The 19,603-nt window shown below is 44.0% G+C and overlaps 1 protein-coding gene across 1 annotated transcript in view; it reads left to right on the top strand.

The window, feature by feature from the left end:
• The window catches only part of kif16ba (kinesin family member 16Ba), a 59,176-nt gene that overhangs the window by 13,267 nt on the left and 26,306 nt on the right, over window positions 1–19,603 (top strand). The window contains exons 5-17 of the mRNA XM_079552984.1: window positions 308–399; window positions 1,526–1,635; window positions 1,703–1,845; window positions 2,845–3,013; window positions 10,534–10,659; window positions 10,981–11,156; window positions 11,340–11,465; window positions 13,550–13,669; window positions 13,742–13,793; window positions 13,869–14,006; window positions 16,160–16,242; window positions 16,698–16,786; window positions 17,146–17,178. Coding sequence (XP_079409110.1) covers window positions 308–399; window positions 1,526–1,635; window positions 1,703–1,845; window positions 2,845–3,013; window positions 10,534–10,659; window positions 10,981–11,156; window positions 11,340–11,465; window positions 13,550–13,669; window positions 13,742–13,793; window positions 13,869–14,006; window positions 16,160–16,242; window positions 16,698–16,786; window positions 17,146–17,178 — 1,457 coding nt within the window. The remainder of the gene's footprint in view (window positions 1–307; window positions 400–1,525; window positions 1,636–1,702; window positions 1,846–2,844; window positions 3,014–10,533; window positions 10,660–10,980; window positions 11,157–11,339; window positions 11,466–13,549; window positions 13,670–13,741; window positions 13,794–13,868; window positions 14,007–16,159; window positions 16,243–16,697; window positions 16,787–17,145; window positions 17,179–19,603) is intronic.

The following is a 19,603-nucleotide window of genomic DNA, read 5'->3' as shown; positions in this document are numbered from 1 at the left end:
TGGACCCAGTGACTGATATTAATGATCATGTTTGTAGTTCATACATGTTCTTTTTAGATACGACTTGTGGAAGTGTAATGCTGTTAATAGGAAAAACCGGCTCCGCCCCCACTGTGACATCATCACATTCTAGAGCCTGAAAACACTGCAGTTGTAATGTTGTTTCCTTCTCAAAAACTCCCCCAGTGGAACCTGTGAAACCACCTCCATCCAGGAAGTGTCCCTGTTCTCCCCTGCGTAGCTTCCTCTGGGTCAATGCAGAGGAAACCTTTACCTTTAACATGTTTATGACCGTGTGGCTCCTCAGGGCGAAGCCGGGCTCATCCCGAGGATCTGTGAGGGACTGTTCAGCCGCATCCACTCAGGCTGGGACCAGGCGTCCTACAGGACCGAGGTCAGGTAAGACCCGGAGCTGGAGCTGGAGCTGGAGCTGGAGTCAGACATATACAAAACTGAGCCGCAAACGTCTACATTTAACCTCTTACCTCCCGCCTCAACCACATGCCTTCTGTCCTCTTTGGCTGTTATTTAGGCCTGTGTAACCTCATTTGAAAGACCCACAAAACTGACCTTTTTTCCTCACGTTGTTGCTGTGTTGTCTCACCTTTTGTATGTTTTTTTTTTTTCATATATTTTTGTCATTTTTTGTTAAATTTTTGTCATTTTTTTGTTGATTTTTTGTCATTTTTTTGTTGAATTTTTGTCATTTTTTTGTTGATTTTTTGTCACTTTTTTTCATATATATATATATATATATATATAGATTTTTATTTTTCATTTTTGTTGAATTTTTCTTGAATTTTTGTTGAATTTTTGTCATTTTTTTGTTGAATTTTTGGTCATTTTTTTGTTAAATTTTTGTCATTTTTTTGTTGATTTTTTGTAATTTTTTAGTTGATTTTTTGTCACATTTTTGTTGGATTTTTGTCACATTTTATCGTTTTTTGTAGAATTTTTGTTATTTTTTGTTAAATTTTTGTCAATTTTTTGTAGCATTTTTTTGTCATTTTTTTGTTTATTTTTTAGTCATTTTTTTGTTGAATTTTTGTCATTTTTTCGTTGATTTTTTGTCATTTTTTCGTTTAATTTTTTTTTATTTTTGTCACATTTTTGTTAAATTTTTGTCATTTTTTGTATATTTTTTGTCAGTTTTTCGTTTAATTTTTGACAGTTTTTCGTTGAATTTTTGTCACTTTTTTGCTGAATTTTTGTCAATTTTTGTTGCGTTTACATCCTTGTTTTCTTCTCATTTTTGTGGCTGTTTTGGTGCTTTTTTCCCAAGAAGCTTTTTGATTAGGGTAAAGCCAAACTGGACACTATGGGATCCGTTCAGGTGGGAGTTAAGAGGTTAATAGTCCTGAAAAAAGAGCAGCACTTTCCAATTTCCCCTCATTATTTTTTACACTAGTATCCCCAATTTTTCCCTATTTATTCCTGATTTTCTGCCATCCCGATAAACTTTTCCCAATTCTTTCCATTTTTGAAGTTTCTCTTTGTCCTTATGAACCCTTTGTTTCGGCTGCAGTTTCCTGGAGATCTACAACGAGCGAGTGCGGGACCTTCTGCGGAGGAAGTCCAGTCAGACGTATAACCTGCGAGTCCGAGAGCACCCGAAAGAGGGGCCGTACGTGGAGGGTGAGGCCCGGCTCGGCACAGCGCCACCTGCCTGTGACGCCTTTAAACACACGCGCTGTGTCCCCAGAGCTGTCCCGGCACCTGGTGCAGACCTACAGAGACGTGGAGGACCTGATGGAGGGCGGGAACATGAACCGAACCACGGCCGCCACCGGGATGAACGAGACCAGCAGCCGCTCCCACGCCATCTTCACCCTGAGCTTCACCCAGGTCTGAGCTCTCACCTCCCTCACTCTGAGCTCCAGGACTGAACTCTCACCCTCACTCTGAGCTCCAGGACTGAACTCTCAGCTCCCTCAGTCTGAGCTTCAGGTCTGAACTCTCACCTCCCTCACTCTGAGCTTCAGGTCTGAACTCTCACCTCCCTCACTCTGAGCTTCAGGTCTGAACTCTCACCTCCCTCACTCTGAGCTTCAGGTCTGAACTCTCACCTCCCTCACTCTGAGCTTCAGGTCTGAACTCTCACCTCCCTCACTCTGAGCTTCAGGTCTGAACTCTCACCTCCCTCACTCTGAGCTTCAGGTCTGAACTCTCACCTCCCTCACCCTGAGCTTCACCCAGGTCTGAACTCTCACCTCCCTCAGCCTGAGCTCCAGGTCTGAACTCTCACCTCCCTCACTCTGAGCTCCAGGACTGAACTCTCACCTCCCTCACTCTGAGCTCCAGGTCTGAACTCTCACCTCCCTCAGTCTGAGCTCCAGGTCTGAACTCTCACCTCCCTCAGTCTTTTTGTTGAATTTTTGACATATTTTTGTTTAATTTTTGTCATTTTTTGTTGAATTTTTGTTGAATTTTTCTCATTTTTGTTGAATTTTTCTCATTTTTTGTTGAATTTTTGTCATTTTTGTTGAATTTTTCTCATTTTTTGTAGAATTTTTGTCTTTTTTTGTCTTTTTTTGTTGAATTTTTGTTGAATTTTTCTCATTTTTTTTGGTGAATTTTTGTCATTTTTTAGTTTAATTTTTGTCATTTTTTTGGGTCATTTTTTGTTGAATTTTTGTCATTTTTTTGGTTGAATTTTTCTCATTTTTTGTTGAATTTTTGTCATTTTTTTTGTTGAATTTTTCTCATTTTTTGTTGAATTTTTGTCTTTTTTTTTTGTAACATTTATTTATTTTTTGCTCCAGGACTGAACTCTCACCTCCCTCACTCTGAGCTCCAGGACTGAACTCTCACCTCCCTCATCACGTTAACGTTTCTCACCTTCAGGCCAAGTTCGATGCCGAGCGGCCGAGTGAGACGCTGAGTAAGATCCACCTGGTCGACCTGGCCGGGTCCGAGAGGGCGGAGTCTACGGGGGCGTCCGGGGCCCGACTGAAGGAGGGGGCCAACATCAACAAGAGCCTGGTCACCCTGGGCAACGTCATCTCCGCCTTAGGTCAGGACGACTCAGATACTGTAGTACTTTAGGTCAGGACGACTCAGATACTGTAGTACTTTAGGTCAGGACAACTCAAATACTGTAGTACTGATGTTACTTTAGGTCAGGACAACTCAAATACTGTAGTACTGAAGTTACTTTATGTCAGGACAACTCAAATACTGTAGTACTGAAGTTACTTTAGGTCAGGACGACTCAGATACTGTAGTACTGAAGGTACTTTAGGTCAGGACAACTCAGATACTGTAGTACTGAAGTTACTTTAGGTCAGGACGACTCAAATACTGTAGTACTGAAGTTACTTTATGTCAGGACAACTCAAATACTGTAGTACTGAAGTTACTTTAGGTCAGGACAACTCAAATACTGTAGTACTGTAGTTACTTTAGGTCAGGACAACTCAAATACTGTAGTACTGTAGTTACTTTAGGTCAGGACGACTCAGATACTGTAGTACTTTAGGTCAGGACGACTCAGATACTGTAGTACTGTAGTTACTTTAGGTCAGGACAACTCAGATACTGTAGTACTGAAGTTACTTTAGGTCAGGACGACTCAGATACTGTAGTACTTTAGGTCAGGACGACTCAGATACTGTAGTACTGAAGTTACTTTAGGTCAGGAAAACTCAAATACTGTAGTACTTTAGGTCAGGACGACTCAAATACTGTAGTACTGAAGTTACTTTAGGTCAGGACAACTCAAATACTGTAGTACTTTAGGTCAGGACGACTCAAATACTGTAGTACTGAAGTTACTTTAGGTCAGGACAACTCAAATACTGTAGTACTTTAGGTCAGGACGACTCAAATACTGTAGTACTGAAGTTACTTTAGGTCAGGACAACTCAAATACTGTAGTACTGAAGTTACTTTTGGTCAGGAAAACTCAAATACTGTAGTACTGAAGTTACTTTAGGTCAGGAAAACTCAAATACTGTAGTACTTTAGGTCAGGACGACTCAAATACTGTAGTACTGAAGTTACTTTAGGTCAGGACAACTCAAATACTGTAGTACTGAAGCTACTTTAGGTCAGGACAACTCAAATACTGTAGTACTGAAGTTATTTTAGGTCAGGACAACTCAAATACTGTAGTACTGAAGTTATTTTAGGTCAGGACGACTCAGATACTGTAGTACTGAAGCTACTTTAGGTCAGGACAACTCAGATACTGTAGTACTGAAGTTACTTTAGGTCAGGACAACTCAAATACTGTAGTACTGAAGCTACTTTAGGTCAGGACAACTCAAATACTGTAGTACTGAAGTTATTTTAGGTCAGGACAACTCAGATACTGTAGTACTGTAGTTATTTTAGGTCAGGACAACTCAAATACTGCAGTACTGAAGTTACTTTAGGTCAGGACAACTCAAATACTGTAGTACTGAAGCTACTTTAGGTCAGGACAACTCAAATACTGTAGTACTGAAGTTATTTTAGGTCAGGACAACTCAGATACTGTAGTACTGAAGTTATTTTAGGTCAGGACAACTCAGATACTGTAGTACTGTAGTTATTTTAGGTCAGGACAACTCAAATACTGCAGTACTGAAGTTACTTTAGGTCAGGACAACTCAAATACTGTAGTACTGAAGTTACTTTAGGTCAGGACGACTCAAATACTGTAGTAGTGAAGTTACTTTAGGTCAGGACAACTCAAATGCTGCAGTACTGAAGTTACTTTAGGTCAGGACAACTCAAATACTGCAGTACTGAAGTTACTTTAGGTCAGGACGACTCAAATACTGAGTACTGTAGTTACTTTAGGTCAGGACTACTCAGATACTGTAGTAGTGAAGTTACTTTAGGTCAGGACAACTCAAATACTGTAGTACTGAAGTTACTTTAGGTCAGGACTACTCAGATACTGTAGTAGTGAAGTTACTTTAGGTCAGGACAACTCAGATACTGTAGCACTGAAGTTACTTTAGGTCAGGACAACTCAGATACTGTAGCACTGAAGTTACTTTAGGTCAGGACAACTCAGATACTGTAGTACTGAAGTTACTTTAGGTCAGGACAACTCAGATACTGTAGTACTGAAGTTACTTTAAGTCAGGACAACTCAAATACTGAAGTTACTTTACGTCAGGACGACTCACATACTGTAGTACTGTAGTTACTTTAGGTCAGGACAACTCAAATACTGTAGTACTGTAGTTACTTTAGGTCAGGACGACTCAGATACTGTAGTACTTTAGGTCAGGACAACTCAGATACTGTAGTACTGTAGTTACTTTAGGTCAGGACAACTCAAATACTGTAGTTACTTTAGGTCAGGACAACTCAAATACTGTAGTACTGATGTTACTTTAGGTCAGGACAACTCAAATACTGTAGTACTGATGTTACTTTAGGTCAGGACAACTCAAATACTGTAGTACTGATGTTACTTTAGGTCAGGACAACTCAAATACTGTAGTACTTTAGTTACTTTAGGTCAGGACAACTCAAATACTGTAGTACTGATGTTACTTTAGGTCAGGACAACTCAAATACTGTAGTACTGATGTTACTTTAGGTCAGGACAACTCAAATACTGTAGTACTGTAGTTACTTTAGGTCAGGACAACTCAAATACTGTAGTACTGAAGTTACTTTAGATCAGGACGACTCAGATACTGTAGTACTGAAGGTACTTTAGGTCAGGACAACTCAGATACTGTAGTACTTTAGTTACTTTAGGTCAGGACAACTCAAATACTGTAGTACTGAAGTTACTTTAGGTCAGGACAACTCAAATACTGTAGTACTTTAGTTACTTTAGGTCAGGACAACTCAAATACTGTAGTACTGAAGGTACTTTAGGTCAGGACAACTCAAATACTGTAGTACTGAAGGTACTTTAGGTCAGGACAACTCAAATACTGTAGTACTGAAGTTACTTTAGGTCAGGACAACTCAAATACTGTAGTACTGAAGCTACTTTAGGTCAGGACAACTCAGATACTGTAGTACTGAAGCTACTTTAGGTCAGGACAACTCAGATACTGTAGTACTGAAGCTACTTTAGGTCAGGACAACTCAGATACTGTAGTACTGAAGCTACTTTAGGTCAGGACAACTCAGATACTGTAGTACTGTAGTTATTTTAGGTCAGGACAACTCAAACACTGTAGTACTGAAGCTACTTTAGGTCAGTACAACTCAGATACTGTAGTACTGAAGTTACTTTAGATCAGGACAACTCAAATACTGTAGTACTGTAGTTACTTTAGATCAGGACAACTCAAATACTGTAGTACTGTAGTTACTTTAGGTCAGGACAACTCAAATACTGTAGTACTGAAGTTACTTTAGATCAGGACAACTCAAATACTGTAGTACTGTAGTTACTTTAGGTCAGGACAACTAAAATACTGTAGTACTGAAGTTACTTTAGGTCAGGACAACTCAAATACTGTAGTACTGTAGTTACTTTAGGTCAGGACAACTCAAATACTGTAGTACTGAAGTTACTTAAGGTCAGGACAACTCAGATACTGTAGTACTGAAGTTACTTTAGGTCAGGACAACTCAAATACTGTAGTACTGAAGTTACTTTAGGTCAGGACAACTCAGATACTGTAGTACTGTAGTTACTTTAGGTCAGGACAACTCAAATACTGTAGTACTGTAGTTACTTTACGTCAGGACAACTAAAATACTGTAGTACTGAAGTTACTTTAGGTCAGGACAACTCAAATACTGTAGTACTGAAGTTACTTTAGGTCAGGACAACTCAAATACTGTAGTACTGAAGTTACTTAAGTCAGGACAACTCAAATACTGTAGTACTGAAGTTACTTTAGATCAGGACAACTCAAATACTGTAGTACTGTAGTTACTTTAGGTCAGGACAACTAAAATACTGTAGTACTGAAGTTACTTTAGGTCAGGACAACTAAAATACTGTAGTACTGAAGTTACTTTAGGTCAGGACGACTCAAATACTGTAGTACTGAAGCTACTTTAGGTCAGGACAACTCAAATACTGTAGTACTGAAGTTACTTTAGGTCAGGACAACTCAAATACTGTAGTACTGAAGTTACTTTAGGTCAGGACAACTTAAATACTGTAGTACTGTAGTTACTTTAGGTCAGGACAACTCAAATACTGTAGTAGTGAAGTTACTTTAAGTCAGGACAACTCAAATACTGTAGTTACTTTAGGTCAGGACAACTCAAATACTGTAGTACTGAAGTTACTTTAGGTCAGGACAACTCAGATACTGTAGTAGTGAAGTTACTTTAAGTCAGGACAACTCAAATACTGTAGTTACTTTAGGTCAGGACAACTCAAATACTGTAGTACTGAAGTTACTTTAGGTCAGGACAACTCAGATACTGTAGTACTGAAGTTACTTTAGGTCAGGACGACTCAAATACTGTAGTACTGAAATTATTTTAGGTCAGGACAACTCAGATACTGTAGTAGTGAAGTTACTTTAGGTCAGGACGACTCAAATACTGTAGTACTGTAGTTATTTTAGGTCAGGACGACTCAAATACTGTAGTACTTTAGTTACTTTAGGTCAGGACAACTCAAATACTGTAGTAATGAAGTTACATTAGGTCAGGACAACTCAAATACTGTAGTACTGAAGTTACTTTAGGTCAGGACAACTCAAATACTGCAGTACTGAAGTTACTTTAGGTCAGGACGACTCAAATACTGTAGTACTGTAGTTACTTTAGGTCAGGACAACTCAGATACTGTAGTAGTGAAGTTATTTTAGGTCAGGACAACTCAAACACTGTAGTACTGAAGCTACTTTAGGTCAGGACAATTCAAATACTGTAGTACTGAAGTTACTTTAGGTCAGGACAACTCAAATACTGTAGTACTGAAGTTACTTTAGGTCAGGACGACTCAGATACTGTAGTACTGTAGTTACTTTAGGTCAGGATACTGTAGTACTGTAGTTACATTAGGTCAGGACGACTCAAATACTGTAGTACTGAAGCTACTTTAGGTCAGGACAACTCAAATACTGTAGTACTGAAGTTACTTTAGGTCAGGACAACTCAAATACTGTAGTACTGAAGTTACTTTAGGTCAGGACAACTCAAATACTGTAGTACTGAAGTTACTTTAGGTCAGGACAACTCAAATACTGTAGTACTGAAGTTACTTTAGGTCAGGACAACTCAAATACTGTAGTACTGTAGTTATTTTAGGTCAGGACAACTCAAATACTGTAGTACTGTAGTTACTTTAGGTCAGGACAACTCAAATACTGTAGTAGTGAAGTTACTTTAAGTCAGGACAACTCAAATACTGTAGTTACTTTAGGTCAGGACAACTCAAATACTGTAATACTGAAGTTACTTTAGGTCAGGACAACTCAAATACTGCAGTACTGAAGAGGTCAGGACAACTCAAATACTGCAGTACTGAAGTTACTTTAGGTCAGGACGACTCAAATACTGTAGTACTGTAGTTACTTTAGGTCAGGACAACTCAGATACTGTAGTAGTGAAGTTACTTTAGGTCAGGACAACTCAAATACTGTAGTAGTGAAGTTACTTTAGGTCAGGACAATTCAAATACTGTAGTACTGTAGTTATTTTAGGTCAGGACAATTCAAATACTGTAGTACTGAAGTTACTTTAGGTCAGGACAACTCAAATACTGTAGTAGTGAAGTTACTTTAGGTCAGGACAACTCAAATACTGTAGTACTGAAGTTATTTTAGGTCAGGACAATTCAAATACTGTAGTACTGAAGTTACTTTAGGTCAGGACAACTCAAATTCTGTAGTACTGAAGTTACTTTAGGTCAGGACAACTCAAATACTGTAGTACTGAAGTTACTTTAGGTCAGGACAACTCAAATACTGTAGTACTGAAGTTACTTTAGGTCAGGACAACTCAAATACTGTAGTACTGAAGTTACTTTAGGTCAGGACAACTCAAATACTGTAGTACTGTAGTTATTTTAGGTCAGGACAACTCAAATACTGTAGTACTGTAGTTACTTTAGGTCAGGACAACTCAAATACTGTAGTAGTGAAGTTACTTTAAGTCAGGACAACTCAAATACTGTAGTTACTTTAGGTCAGGACAACTCAAATACTGTAATACTGAAGTTACTTTAGGTCAGGACAACTCAAATACTGCAGTACTGAAGAGGTCAGGACAACTCAAATACTGCAGTACTGAAGTTACTTTAGGTCAGGACGACTCAAATACTGTAGTACTGTAGTTACTTTAGGTCAGGACAACTCAGATACTGTAGTAGTGAAGTTACTTTAGGTCAGGACAACTCAAATACTGTAGTAGTGAAGTTACTTTAGGTCAGGACAATTCAAATACTGTAGTACTGTAGTTATTTTAGGTCAGGACAATTCAAATACTGTAGTACTGAAGTTACTTTAGGTCAGGACAACTCAAATACTGTAGTAGTGAAGTTACTTTAGGTCAGGACAACTCAAATACTGTAGTACTGAAGTTATTTTAGGTCAGGACAACTCAGATACTGTAGTTACTTTAGGTCAGGACAACTCAAATACTGTAATACTGAAGTTACTTTAGGTCAGGACAACTCAAATACTGTAGTACTGAAGTTACTTTAGGTCAGGACAACTCAGATACTGTAGTACTGAAGTTACTTTACGTCAGGACAACTCAAATACTGTAGTACTGAAGTTACTTTAGGTCAAGACAACTCAGATACTGTAGTTACTTTAGGTCAGGACAACTCAAATACTGTAGTACTGAAGTTACTTTAGGTCAGGACAACTCAAATACTGTAGTATTGAAGTTACTTTAGGTCAGGACAACTGAAATACTGTAGTACTGTAGTTACTTTAGGTCAGGACAACTCAAATACTGTAGTACTGTAGTTACTCTAGGTCAGGACAACCCAAATACTGTAATACTGTAGTTATTTTAGGTCAGGACAACTCAAATACTGTAGTTACTTTAGGTCAGGACAACTCAAATACTGTAGTACTGTAGTTACTTTAGGTCAGGACGACTCAAATACTGTAGTACTGAAGTTACTTTAGGTCAGGACAACTCAAATACTGTAGTACTGAAGTTACTTTAGGTCAGGACAACTCAAATACTGTAGTACTGAAGTTACTTTAGGTCAGGACAACTCAAATACTGTAGTACTGAAGTTACTTTAGGTCAGGACAACTCAAATACTGTAGTACTGAAGTTACATTAGGTCAGGACAACTCAAATACTGTAGTACTAAAGTTACTTTAGGTCAGGACAACTCAAATACTGTAGTAATGAAGTTATTTTAGGTCAGGACAACTCAAATACTGTAGTACTGAAGTTACTTTAGGTCAGGACAACTCAAATACTGTAGTACTGAAGTTACTTTAGGTCAGGACAACTCAAATACTGTAGTACTGAAGTTACTTTAGGTCAGGACAACTCAAATACTGTAGTACTGAAGTTATTTTAGGTCAGGACAACTCAAATACTGTAGTACTGAAGTTACTTCAGGTCAGGATACTGTAGTACTGCAGTTTTGTGTAGAGGGTTGTGACATCATGTGAACGCCCTGTGGCTCCACAGCCGACCTGTCCCAGGACGCTGTGACCCTGAAGAAGAAGTCGGTCTTCGTCCCGTATCGAGACTCGGTCCTGACCTGGCTCCTCAAGGACAGTCTGGGCGGGAACTCACGGACCATCATGATCGCCAGTGAGTATTTGTTACAAACAGTGTGTGAAATACGGGGGGGTCTTTGGGGGGTCCGACCCCCCTGATGAACCCCTCAGACCCCATCAGTGGGCGCATTGTGCAGACTGAGGTTGGAGCTACTGTCGACATAGATGAACACAGGCCTTTACAACACGACCACACAGTAGAGTTATTTGCTGACGGTCCCTAAATCTGACCAGCCCTTCGTCTATGCACATACTCCTGCCCCGTCCTATTCGTATAAAAGGTTAAATCTTCCCCAATCAGACCTAACTTAGCGTCTCATGAAGATGAAAATAAATGTGTGTTTTGTTTTGTCAGCGATCTCTCCGGCCGACGTGAACTACGGCGAGACGCTCAGCACGCTACGCTACGCTAACCGCGCCAAGAACATCATCAACAAGCCCACCGTGAACGAGGACGCCAACGTCAGGCTGATCCGGGAACTGCGGGCGGAGATCGCACGGCTGCGGACGCTGCTGCTGCACGGGAGCCAGGTACCAGTACTACTACTACGAATACTACAAATACTACTACTGCTGCTACGTACTTAAAGTATAAGATTGCTGTGGATGTTTTTCTTAATTTAAGTTGATTCACTTAGACTTTGTTCCTGGTGAAAAGCAGCAGAAGTCTCCACACTGTTTCAAAGTGCCTGCTGTTCTCCTGTTGGTGCCCAGGTGGCGCTGTTGGACTCTCCCACAGCCCTGAGTGTGGAGGAGAAGCTGCACCAGAACGAGGCCCGAGTCCTGGAGCTCACCAAGGAATGGACCAACAAATGGAACGAGACGCAGAACATCCTCAAGGTACAGACTCCGTTTAGTCCTGGTTTAGTCCTGGTTTAGTCCTGGTTTAGACCTGGTTTAGACCTGGTTTAGTCCTGGTTTAGACCTGGTTTAGTCCTGGTTTAGACCTGGTTTAGACCTGGTTTAGTCCTAGTTTAGTCCTGGTTTAGTCCTGGTTTAGACCTGGTTTAGACCTGGTTTAGTCCTGGTTTAGTCCTGGTTTAGACCTGGTTTACTCCTGGTTTACTCCTGGTTTAGTCCTGGTTTAGACCTGGTTTAGTCCTGGTTTAGTCCTGGTTTAGTCCTGGTTTACTCCTGGTTTACTCCTGGTTTAGTCCTGGTTTAGACCTGGTTTAGTCCTGGTTTAGTCCTGGTTTAGTCCTGGTTTACTCCTGGTTTAGTCCTGGTTTAGACCTGGTTTACTCCTGGTTTACTCCTGGTTTAGTCCTGGTTTAGTCCTGGTTTAGTCCTGGTTTAGTCCTGGTTTAGTCCTGGTTTAGACCTGGTTTACTCCTGGTTTAGTCCTGGTTTAGTCCTGGTTTAGTCCTGGTTTAGACCTGGTTTAGACCTGGTTTAGTCCTGGTTTAGTCCTGGTTTACTCCTGGTTTAGTCCTGGTTTAGTCCTGGTTTAGTCCTGGTTTAGTCCTGGTTTAGTCCTGGTTTAGACCTGGTTTACTCCTGGTTTAGACCTGGTTTAGGCCTGGTTTAGTCCTGGTTAACTCCCGGTTTAGTCCTGGTTTAGACCTGGTTTAGTCCTGGTTTAGACCTGGTTTAGACCTGGTTTAGTCCTGGTTTAGACCTGGTTTAGTCCTGGTTTAGTCCTGGTTTAGACCTGGTTTAGTCCTGGTTTAGTCCTGGTTTAGACCTGGTTTAGTCCTGGTTTAGACCTGGTTTAGTCCTGGTTTAGTCCTGGTTTAGTCCTGGTTTAGTCCTGGTTTAGCCCTGGTTTAGACCTGGTTTAGTCCTGGTTTAGTCCTGGTTTAGTCCTGGTTTAGACCTGGTTTAGTCCTGGTTTAGTCCTGGTTTAGACCTAGTTTAGACCTGGTTTAGACCTGGTTTAGACCTGGTTTAGACCTGGTTTAGTCCTGGTTTAGACCTGGTTTAGTCCTGGTTTAGACCTGGTTTACTCCTGGTTTAGACCTGGTTTAGTCCTGGTTTAGTCCTGGTTTAGTCCTGGTTTAGTCCTGGTTTAGTCCTGGTTTAGACCTGGTTTAGTCCTGGTTTACTCCTGGTTTAGTCCTGGTTTAGTCCTGGTTTAGTCCCGGTTTAGTCCTGGTTTAGTCCTGGTTTAGTCCTGGTTTAGTCCTGGTTTAGTCCTGGTTTAGTCCTGGTTTAGACCTGGTTTAGTCCTGGTTTAGTCCTGGTTTAGTCCTGGTTTAGTCCTGGTTTAGTCCTGGTTTAGACCTGGTTTAGTCCTGGTTTAGACCTGGTTTAGTCCTGGTTTAGACCTGGTTTAGTCCTGGTTTAGTCCTGGTTTAGTCCTGGTTTAGTCCTGGTTTAGTCCTGGTTTAGTCCTGGTTTAGACCTGGCTCAGTCCTGGTTTAGTCCTGGTTTAGACCCGGTTTACTCCTGGTTTAGTCCTGGTTTAGTCCTGGTTTAGACCTGGTTTAGACCTGGTTTAGTCCTGGTTTAGACCTGGTTTAGTCCTGGTTTAGTCCTGGTTTACTCCTGGTTTAGTCCTGGTTTAGACCTGGTTTAGTCCTGGTTTAGACCTGGTTTAGTCCTGGTTTAGACCTGGTTTAGTCCTGGTTTAGTCCTGGTTTAGACCTGGTTTAGACCTGGTTTAGACCTGGTTTAGTCCTGGTTTAGACCTGGTTTAGTCCTGGTTTAGTCCTGGTTTAGTCCTGGTTTAGTCCTGGTTTAGTCCTGGTTTAGTCCTGGTTTAGTCCTGGTTTAGACCTGGTTTAGACCTGGTTTAGTCCTGGTTTAGTCCTGGTTTAGACCTGGTTTAGTCCTGGTTTAGTCCTGGTTTAGTCCTGGTTTAGTCCTGGTTTAGTCCTGGTTTTGTCCCGGTTTAGACCTGGTTTAGTCCTGGTTTAGACCTGGTTTAGTCCTGGTTTAGACCTGGTTTAGTCCTGGTTCTGACCCCGCTCTCGCTCGTCCAGGAGGAGACCCTGGCCCTGCGGAAGGAGGGGATCGGGGTGGTGCTGGACTCAGAGCTGCCTCATCTGATCGGCATCGACGACGACCTCCTGAGCACCGGGATCATCCTCTACCACCTCAAGGTAACCCCCCCCACCCCGGACCCCCCCGGGACCTTTCAGCCGCTCACCTCTGTCCCCCCGGTGTCTCTGCAGGAGGGGCGCACCTACGTGGGACGGGACGACGCGGACACGGAGCAGGACATCAGTGAGTCCCACAGGTTCGTGTCCTGGCCCTGGTGCTTGTAGTACTCACACACTTCTTCTTCTTCTGGTCCTCCAGTCCTTCACGGCCTGGACCTGGAGTCGGAGCACTGTGTGTTTGAGAACCACAGCGGCACCGTGACCCTGCTGCCCCTGAACGCATCGCAGTGTTCAGTCAACGGGGTCACCGTGAGCCAGGCCACGCTGCTCACGCAAGGTACGGCTGCGGAGGAAGAGGAAACATCTACATCAGGAACATCTGTTACATTCACAAAACGTCAGAAAGATTAAAGAATGTGCTGCAAACATCCACATTTCTATCGTTTTGTTGCTCAAAAAGAGACGGAAAAATTACTACATTTCCCCACATTATTTTCTCAATTTTTTTCCCATTTTGTCTTTACTTTTTCCCATCATTTCCTTTTTTTTTGTTTTTTTTCCCCAATTTCTTATTATTTTCCTAATTAATTTACCATTTTTTATTACATTTTTTCCCCAATTTTCCCCATCATTTCCCAAATTTCTGTATTCTTTTTTTTTAATATTTTCCCACAAAATATTTCAGATTTTCTCCCAAATCTTTTCCCATTCTTTCCTTTTTTTCACAATTTCTTTTACTATTTTCCCAAAATTTATTTCCCTTTTTTTCATCACATTTTCCCCAATTTTTTTTCCAAATTTTCTCAAAATTTTATGCTTTTTTTCTTCACAATTTTATTTCCTAAATTCTTTCCTACTATTTTCCCCTATTTTTCCCTCAGTTTTCCCACATATTGGCCCTCATTTATCAACATTGCGTACAAAAACGGTGTACGTGTAGGTGTATTTGTGATATACGCCAGAGTGCGCGTGGCATTTATGAACCCGTGTTTTACGCTCAGATCTCTCCGTACGCAAAAGCAGCTGATGCTAAATGTCACGGAGAAATCCCAGCGTCATTTGAATGAAACGCCCACAAATATTCATAATCAGGAGGCCTCAGCCACGGGTTTTACAGCACGAAACACGGCAAAAAAGGAACATTTCTCCAACCAGGAAATGATTAAGAATTGTTTTTAACACAACAAATATGATATTTTGCGCATGAGAAAAATTTAAGAATCTATTAGAAACTCACAATAACCTTATAGCCAATCCAAGATCACATTTACTGAAAATGTGATAAAAACGTTTATTAAATACGCTGTAGGCCTAAATAACATAAAAAAGGGTATAAAATTAAACCACAAAAAATAATGTGTAGTAAAAAGAAGAAAGTGTGGATGTAACGCTGCAGTCTGAGCAAACTCTGGACCATGAACTGGACCAGCGAAAAGCAGCGGTCAGCCCCGCGGACTCAGCGCTGGAGCCGGGGGCAGAACTGCGCGTCTTTAGGCCTGATCAGAGTCTTCCTCCGGGAGGGAACAGGTGCGCGGAGAGCTGACAGCCAACCGGAACCTAACGACCCGTCCGGACCGAAGACAGCCCGACGACGGGACGAGCTTCGATCCTCCCCCTGAGGAGAGGAGAGCAGACACTAAGCGCGCCGCTCCCGGACCTTACGAACCCGTCCGAACCGAAGACAGCTGTGGTGCTGTCGGAGGATTTATTTGACGCTCGGGTTGCTCGCGCCACGGAATACGGTCCACAGACTTGACGCTCACACCAGCCAGAACATGGCCTCGCGAAGACCCAGGTGAGTCCCGGTGTCCCGACGGCAGCGGCATGTGAGGCGGGGCAGACATCCACACAAAGTTTGCGCAGCAGCAGCGGTGTTTTTTGTTAAAAAAGAAAATATCCCCGCAGTCCAGGTTCTAGTGTCTCTGGTCTGGCTGAGCCTCGTGGAGGAGCAGGTCGATGCAGCGCAACACTGAATCAAATCTGCCCATAAACATTAACGCTGTCGCCTTGTTTCATGTTTAAATCATCAGTCTGGATTATATGCGGTGTGGCAGTGCAATTCATGCTGTTAAAAACTATTTCCCAGCGCTGTTTAGTGTTTAGTTAAAATTGGTGTATCATGTACACCACCTCCTGACTTGGTGTAGGATTTGAGCCAGGTGTACGGTGCGCTCAGATTGATAAATGCCAAAACAGGCGGTAATTTTTCGTACACCCCACATACGCTCTGATTTCACCGTACGCAAGTTTGATAAATGAGGGCCATTGTCCCACATTTGTTGACAAAGCAAGCTTCTGCTTCTTCTTCTTCTGCTTCTTCTGCTTCTGCTTCTTCTGCTTCTTCTTCTTCTGCTTCTTCTGCTTCTTCTTCTACTTCTGCTTCTTTTTCTGCTTCTTCTTCTGCTTCTTCTTCTTCTTCTTCTTCTTCTTCTTCTTCTTCTTCTTCTTCTGCTTCTGAAGTGTCTGAATCCAGTTTGTTTTTGGTTGCAGGAGCCGTGATTCTTCTGGGACGCACCAACATGTTCCGCTTTAACCATCCCAAAGAAGCAGCTCGTCTGCGCGAGAAGAGGAAGGTCAGAGAAAAACCTCAGACACTTTATTCCACAGCTCGTCTTACAAACGAATAAACTTATACGAAAAATGTAAAAACAAGGATAAAACCAACACAAGAAAAAGAACCTGCAGATGAAACGCTGAAGCCGAGACGCCTCAGGAGAAAAGAGGAAAGACATGACATCATAAATCAACATTATAAAGGGAGAGTTCTTAATAAATGCATAGATGAATGTGTTATTCGTCAGTTTCAAAGCTAACTGTGGGCTAGCGTCACTTTAAACAGTATTTACAGCCAAGTTTGAGTGAAAAAAAATATTTCCATTGTATAATTGGATGCACAGTAACCCCCTCTCCCTTTGCCTGTCCTGTCAGCGTAGTATTTACTCTCCAAGATAATTAATAAGTTAAAAAATCTCTAGGGGGAAGAGTTACTTAGTAATGCTTTAAACATGAGTTTGTTTGTGTGTTTCAGAGCGGACTCCTGTCGACTCTGAGTCTCTCCATGACAGACCTGTCCCAGTCCTGTGAGAACCTGTCCACCGCCATGCTCTACAACCCCGGGTCAGTACTGACACTACGGATACTTCTACTGCTACTACTACTACAGATACTGCTCCTGCTAATACTTTTTTGTAGCCTTCATTGATAAGAAACATCCTGAAATTCTAAAGCTCACTCAGCTTCAGTTTTGGCTGTTGTGTCCAAGAACATTTCCCTCATTCCTCAGTTTGTGGCAGTAATCTGTCCCTTTAACCCGTCTCCCCTCACTCCCCGCGGCTCTGGTGGTGTCTTTTCCTCTCGCTGCCCTGTGGAGGAGGGATAAGATGTGCTCTAGAACATTCTGACCCAGTGGAAAGCTCTAAAAAGAGGATTTCCCTTTGGTAAAACCCCCGTGTTTACAGCTGTGTGTGTCTCTGCAGCCTCCTCACGGAGAGCACCCCGGGGCGCTTCAGGTACCCGTTACACGTCATACTGTCCGTGTGCAGTGACCTCAGTCCGTCTGTCACATGTGTGTGGTTCAACCGTGTCATAACGATGTGTCCGTGAGGCTCCGCCCTCTGCAGCTCCGCCCTCTGCAGCTCCGTCCTAACTCACTCCTGCTTCTCCGTATCGTAGAAACTTAGGACCATGGTGGAAATGGTCGTTGGCCACTGAGAAGGTATTTTAGGTACTGTGGGAAGTCCTACTGGAGGTCCCAATCAGCGTGTCTTCAACATCCCGACCTCGAAGCTCCTTCAACCCACCTCAAGATTCTTCACCCATGAGGCTGGGGACATGGAGTCCGAGTGGACCCTGTTCTCCTCCTCCATTGTCGATGCGGGTGCTCGTAGTTGTGGCCGTAAGGTCTCTGGTGCCTGTCGCGGCGGCAATCCCCGAACCCGGTGGTGGCGCCCGGAAGTAAGGGATGCCGTCAAGCTGAAGAAGGAGTCCTACCTGGCCTTGTTGGCTTGTGGGACTCCTGAGGCAGCTGAGAGGTACCGGCAGGCCAAGCGTGCTGCAGCTCGTGCGGTCGCGGAGGCTAAAACTCGTGTCTGGGAGGAGTTCGGGGAGGCCATGGAGGAAGACTATCGGTCGGCCTCGAAGAGATTCTGGCAAACCGTCCGGTGCCTCAGGAGGGGGAAGCAGTGCTTCACCAACACTGTGTACAGTGCGGGTGGGGGGCTGCTGACCTCGACTGGGGATGTCGTCGGGCGGTGGAAGGAGTACTTCGAGGACCTCCTCAATCCCATCGTCACGTCTTCCAATGAGGAAGCAGAGGCTGGGGACTCGGAGGTGGGCTCGCCCATCACCGGGGCTGAAGTCACCGAGGTGGTGAGAAAGCTCCTCGGTGGCAAGGCTCCGGGGGTGGATGAGATTCGCCCTGAGTACCTTAAGTCTCTGGATGTTGTAGGACTGTCTTGGCTGACACGTCTCTGCAACATCACGTGGCGGTCGGGGACAGTGCCTCTGGATTGGCAGACCGGGGTGGTGGTCCCTCTCTTTAAGAAGGGGGATTGGAGGGTGTGTTCCAATTACAGAGGAATCACCCTCCTTAGCCTCCCCGGTAAGGTCTACTCCAGGTGCTGGAGAGGAGGATCCGGCCGATAGTTGAACCTCGGATACAGGAGGAACAATGCGGTTTTCGTCCTGGTCGTGGCACACTGGACCAGCTCTACACCCTTCATCGGGTACTCGAGGGTTCGTGGGAGTTTGACCAACCAGTCCACATGTGTTTTGTGGATCTGGAGAAAGCGTTCGACCGCGTCCCTCGTGGTGCCCTGAGAGGGGTGCTCCGGGAGTATGGGGTCCGGGGCCCACGTGGTGCCCTGTGGGGGGTGCTCCGGGAGTATGGGGTCCGGGGCCCACGTGGTGCCCTGTGGGGGGTGCTCCGGGAGTATGGGGTCCGCGTCCCTCGTGGTGCCCTGTGGGGGGTGCTCCGGGAGTATGGGGTCCGGGGCCCTCGTGGTGCCCTGTGGGGGGTGCTCCGGGAGTATGGGGTCCGGGGCCCTCGTGGTGCCCTGTGGGGGGTGCTCCGGGAGTATGGGGTCCGGGGCCCTCTGTTAAGGGCTGTCCGTTCCCTGTATGAGCAGCAGGAGCTTGGTTCGCATTGCCGGCAGTAAGTCAGACCTGTTCCCGGTGCGTGTTGGTCTCCGCCAGGGCTGCCCTTTGTCACCGGTTCTGTTCATGACTTTTATGGACAGAGTTTCTAGGCGCAGCCAGGGGCCGGAGGGAGTCCGGTTTGGGAGCCTCAGGATCTCATCTCTGCTGTTTGCAGATGATGTTGTTCTGTTGGACCTTCAGCTGCTCTGGGGCGGTTTTTTAGCCGAGTGTGTAGCGGCCGGGATGAGGATCAGCACCTCCAAATCTGAGGCCATGGTTCTCCTTCCCCTCTACAGGTCGGTGGGGAGTCCTAGTTCAAGTATCTCGGGGTCTTGTTCACAGTGAGGGACGGATGGAGCGTGAGATGGACAGACGGATCGGTGCGGCGTCAGCAGTGATGCGGTCGCTGTATCGGTCTGTCGTGGTGAAGAGGGAGCTGAGTCGGGGCAAAGCTCTCGATTTACCGATCGATCTACGTTCCCGCCCTCACCTATGGTCATGAGATTTGGGTAATGACCGAAAGGACGAGATCGCGAATACAAGCGGCCGAAATGAGTTTCCTTCTCAGGGTGGCTGGGGGTGAGGAGCTCAGTTACCCGGGAGGAGCTCGGAGTAGAGTCGCTGCTCCTTCACGTTGAAAGGAGCAGCTGAGGTGGCTCGGGCATCTGTTCCGGATGCCTCCTGGTCGCCTCCCGCGGGAGGTTTTCCAGGCTTGTCCTAGTGGGACAAGGCCTCGTGGAAGACCCAGGACACGGTGGTGGGACTATGTCTCCGAGCTGGCCTGGTGTCGGGAAGTCT

Source organism: Gobius niger (assembly GCF_951799975.1).
Source record: "Gobius niger genome assembly, chromosome: 3".
Lineage (NCBI taxonomy): Eukaryota > Metazoa > Chordata > Actinopteri > Gobiiformes > Gobiidae > Gobius > Gobius niger.
Note: the sequence above shows the minus strand (reverse complement) of the source record. Positions and strands in the feature narration are given on the sequence as shown.